General features: G+C 36.9%; 1 protein-coding gene across 1 annotated transcript; it reads left to right on the plus strand.

Annotated features, from left to right (window-relative positions):
• Window positions 1-434: 434 nt before the first annotated feature.
• On the plus strand, window positions 435-2988 carry LOC110034874 (7-deoxyloganetin glucosyltransferase-like). The gene is made up of 2 exons (XM_020739115.1): window positions 435-1104; window positions 1835-2988. Exons 1-2 carry the CDS (start codon window positions 603-605, stop codon window positions 2731-2733), a joined length of 1401 nt encoding a protein of 466 aa, XP_020594774.1. The 5' UTR covers window positions 435-602; the 3' UTR covers window positions 2734-2988.
• The last annotated feature ends 1830 nt before the right edge of the window (window positions 2989-4818 follow it).

Here is a 4818-nt window from a genome sequence, read left to right on the forward strand (position 1 = left end):
ACATTTTCCCTAGTCTTATTATTTTTTCTAATTGATCTAGCCCAGTTATCCAACTGGCTTGGTGAACATTCTTGCCTCATTCTTTGAATCTGAGAATATATATATATATATATATTGAAAAGAGTTGAACAACAGTTTTATTGCATTTAAAACACACTAACACGTAGAATTATACGAAAAAAAAAATCTCAGCATAAATTAAATACAAAATATAAAGTAATGACCGAGCAAAATTACACCTGGTAGCTTTTTAACAAACAAAATAGCGAAAAAAAATGCTCAAATGAAGCGAAACCTCCAAAGCGGTGGAAAACGGTCCACCGCTCTAACTCCGAATATCATGAACATTATTACCGAATTATTTGATATTCTCACCTATCAAATAAATAATTAAGTAAATGTTCGCTCGATAATGAATAATCCCTACATGAATCCTTCAAAATTCAGTTAAAAATCCGTCCTTTACTTCCGGCTTCAACATCGTCCCCCGTCTCTCTACATAAACAAAGCCAGCCTTCTATCAAGAACAGTAACAAGACGAGTGTTCGTACAAACAACATATCAAGGGGTTAGCTATCTTCAAAGAGATTGGAGAAACAAAAATGGCTTCGAGTTCATTAAACAAACCCCACGCTGTGTGCGTCCCATTTCCATCCCAAGGCCACATGAACCCCGTGCTAAGCTTGGCCAAAATTCTTCACGCCAAAGGTTTCCACATCACCTTCGTCCTATCCGAATACAACCGCCGCCGGCTGTATTTTTCTCAGGGCTCTGTTCGTGAACTCCCCGACTTCCGTTTCTTTACCATCTCTGACGGCCTCCCCTACTCCGATGAAAATGCTACGCAGAACGTCCCCGATCTCTGTGAATCAACAATGAAGCATTGTCTCGGTCCATTCCGAACTCTCCTTGCTGAGCTCAAAGAAGAGAAAAATACGCCCCCCGTCTCGTGCATCGTTGCTGATGGCGCCATGAGTTTCACACTTGACGCGGCTCGCGAGCTCAACATCCCGGAGATTCTTTTCTGGACCACCAGCGCTTGCGCTTTCCTTGCTTACCTCAACTTCCAACAGCTAGTGGATCGGGGCGTCGTTCCACTCAAAGGTAAACAAGTTGAAGCGTAGCGTAAATAATGATCCGCGCGAGCTTTGTTTCGTTATCTTTATAGATATTTGTTTGTCATAAAATTTTAATTTTACAATAAAACAACTGGATTTTAGAAATAAATTAAAAAAAATTTGAAGATGCTTAAATTAAACAAGGAGACGTGACAATTATATTTTTTAGGGAAATTTACATACGGTAAGGATGCAGACATAACATGTTATGAATTTTAAATCTTACACGATGAACAAATAAATAGGATAATTTACAATCCAATTAATAATATATATATATATATATATAACGGAAATATTATTATTTACAAAATTTAGTATCATATGTGATATTTTTGAACAATCCAATTAATTTATTTATATGTGTCAAGAATAAATTATAGAGAAAATTTGATAAAAATGAAAAATATGAGTTAGAGGTTTTATCATGAATTTTCAAATTTGAGAATATTAAAAAAATGACTGAAAAAAAGTGCTAGATATGTAAATAGCAAGGTCCTGATTGCTATCTAATGTAATTACCCCTAAATAAATTGAGAAAAAGACAGAATGTAATATATATATATATAATTAACTCAAAATAACAATCGATCATTGTCATTTAAAATATTCAATTGTAACTTCGCATCTAAATAATATAACTTTTCTTCTCTAAGAAATTGTCTAATGCATATTCTTTGTCTTTTCATTACTTATACCATGTTGTCTTGATGTAGATGAGGCCGCGTTAACCAGCGGATACCTTGACACAGAAGTAGACTGGATACCCGGTCTAAGACAAGGCATACGTCTAAAGGACTTACCCTCTTTCCTGCGCGTGACGGATATAAAAGATAAGATGTTTAACTATATCCGGCACGAGACAAACAGAGCTTCCATGGCCACAGCAATCGTGCTCAACACCTTTGAAGCCCTTGAGGTTCCCGTCCTTGAGGCACTGCGGCAGATCATCCCCTCCGTCTACGCCGTGGGCCCACTATCGCTCCTCTCTCGAAGCTTGATATCAAACGAAAGCCGACTCGCCTCCATCAACACAAGCCTATGGAAGGAGGACACCACATGCATAACTTGGCTTAACGGCAAGCGGGATCAATCAGTTGTGTACGTCAACTTTGGAAGCGTAACTGTAATCAACGGAGATCAATTCAAGGAGTTAGCATGGGGCCTCGCCAATAGCGGCTATGATTTTCTATGGGTGATCAGACCCGACCTAGTGAGGGGAGAAAAGTCTGTGCTGCCTGCAGATTTTCTGAAAGAGACTAGCCAGAGAGCATTGCTGGCAGACTGGTGCGATCAAGAGGAGGTGCTTCGCCACCGGGCAGTGGGAGTTTTCTTAACGCACTCCGGCTGGAACTCGACATTGGAGAGCATAAGTGGTGGTGTGCCGATGATATCTTGGGCGTTCTTCGCGGAGCAACAAATGAATTGTTTTTATTCACGCACTGATTGGGGTGTGGGGATGGAGATGGACAGTAGCTTGACAAGGACGGAGGTTGAGAGATTGATAAGGGAGATGATGGAGGGGGAGGAGGGTAAGAAGATGAGAAAGAAGGCGGCGGAGTGGAAAGCAAGGTTATTCAGCTTGGGAGCTCTTCCGACGGCTTGGAGCGGATGATCAATGATTTGCTTGGTTCAAAATAGTCTGCGTAGGTTTATTACGAGTTCGTGAGATTTTAATATCGTTGAGTAAGAGAGCTGAAATAAAAAGTATTAGGTGTCAATAATTAGGTGGGTATTTAATATAAATAATTTATGAGATGTTTTTCAGTTATGCGCTCCATCTCATTGCTACCCCGTACATTTAGCTTGGGTTTAATAATTTCTTGAATTGTAATTTTTATTTTTTATGGATTTGGCATTTACATGCTTTTTTGAGGCAGCTATTTGTGTCTAAGTTTTAAGCTGATGGTTTCAAATCATAGGAAAATTAAGAATCAAATCACCATGCAAAAGCTTTTAATACTGTTTTGAGTAGTTAATGTTTGAAATGCACGTGATAATCCATGATAAATCGAGAAGTACTTATACATATCCAACCAGAAAATTAATCTAATTCAGGGAAATTTTACAAAGGTTATAACATGAAATATTTTGGAGGATAAAAAATGGTGAATTCTTTCCAAATATAGTAATTTTTATTTACTATTTCAAGATGCAGTCTACTGTGAATCGTAAGCTTATTGTTGAATCTTTGTGGCAGCAGATGCTGGATAACTAACTTAAAATATATATATAATCACCTTTATGATTTGTTCGAATTTTTCTCTGTACTTTAAATTTTCTTCTCAACAATTTTATTGTTTGGAAATTCTTAGAATAGTATTGTTGGAGGACTATCAAGGCTTCAATATGAAGGTGGTCCAAGTTTATCACATTCAACCTTGATGCCAAATTCATAATTCATTTTTGTGCATGGTTGTAGATCTCATTTATGATGAGGGGAAAACAATCAATTGAACACCTTGCCTAGCCATCACATATAGACTTAGAACTCCTTCATGCGCTCTAGGTGCTCTCTTATAGGTTTTGGTGAATGAGTTACTCAAGTCAAATTGTCCATCTGTTAGCTTCAAACGAATCTATATTTAATTGCTCTAGCTCATTAATTGTAATTAGTAGCTTAATAATAGATTTCTTCTGAAATGAGGGAGGTTAACCAATTTTATGCCCAATTTAGCACAAGTCAACTCATAGGCAACCTATAGAGCCACAAGGCCTCACATATTAAATGTCTTAGAATACATCTTAGTGATTCTAAACCCTTCCCCAATCCCTCCCTTAGTCTATAAATCTTGGTCAATCCATTTTTTTAAGTCAACCTTAAGAGATTATATGGGAACCACCAAAATATAGCATCGCCTTTGCTCATGATTTTTTACTTCTAATGAATTTAATTTATTTAAGAATCATTTGCAATCACTTTTGACATAATATGAGACCTCTAAGCTATAAGTTAACCTGATTAGACCAAGTGTATAATCATAGGCTCAATCTATCACAAGTCAATTCATTCTATTCTGTTTCAAATAAAACTAATGTTTTTACGATGAAGTTTGAACAGACTAAAGCTCATGTAAGGGTTAGTTCAACTTCTTTGGACCAGAAGGCCCAATAAGGTCCATTTGAGCCAAATTTAATTTTTCCTTAACGAAATGATCCATTTCAATTGGTAGAAATTTCTCTTAGGAACATAAAATGCATTTCCTTAAACCCTTACTCCAAAATTTAATTTTTAAGTACAGAAATTTGGACATAACTCACATTGACCAATTGTGCTTCATGACATCCTTATTTCACTTACACGTGTGCACCTCCGCATGATTGCCTTGCATGACATTTTGCATGTATATGACTTGTATGTTTGAAGTTGTGAGTATTTGGATTTGTGTCCTCTCACAATTATCCCATAAATTCACACATCATGAGATCGACTCACTTGCACATCAAGCCTACCCGGCTTGCCCACTTTCGAGCCATTGCACCCGATGCAAACTCGATCCTGTTCCTAATTTTGGAACAAAAGTTTTCCAATTATATAATATTGTAGAGGTAAAAGTGAACATAACAAATGATAAATTAGATTCGTTTAATTTATCAAGGAAAGTAAATCATGTATTTTCTCTTCCATATCCCCATAAAATAAGAGACAAAGTTGAGTGGGAAGTAGTCATAGATGGTAAACCTACAGCGACTGTGATAT

Source organism: Phalaenopsis equestris, unplaced genomic scaffold (genome assembly GCF_001263595.1).
Source record: "Phalaenopsis equestris unplaced genomic scaffold, ASM126359v1 Scaffold000002, whole genome shotgun sequence".
Taxonomy (NCBI): Eukaryota; Viridiplantae; Streptophyta; class Magnoliopsida; order Asparagales; family Orchidaceae; genus Phalaenopsis; species Phalaenopsis equestris.

Coding starts and splice junctions, on each gene's coding strand:
- LOC110034874 (XM_020739115.1), top strand. CDS start 603: ATGGCTTCGAGTTCATTAAACAAACCCCACGCTGTGTGCGTCCCATTT. Junction 1,105..1,834: donor GGGCGTCGTTCCACTCAAAG/GTAAACAAGTTG, acceptor GTCTTGATGTAG/ATGAGGCCGCGTTAACCAGC.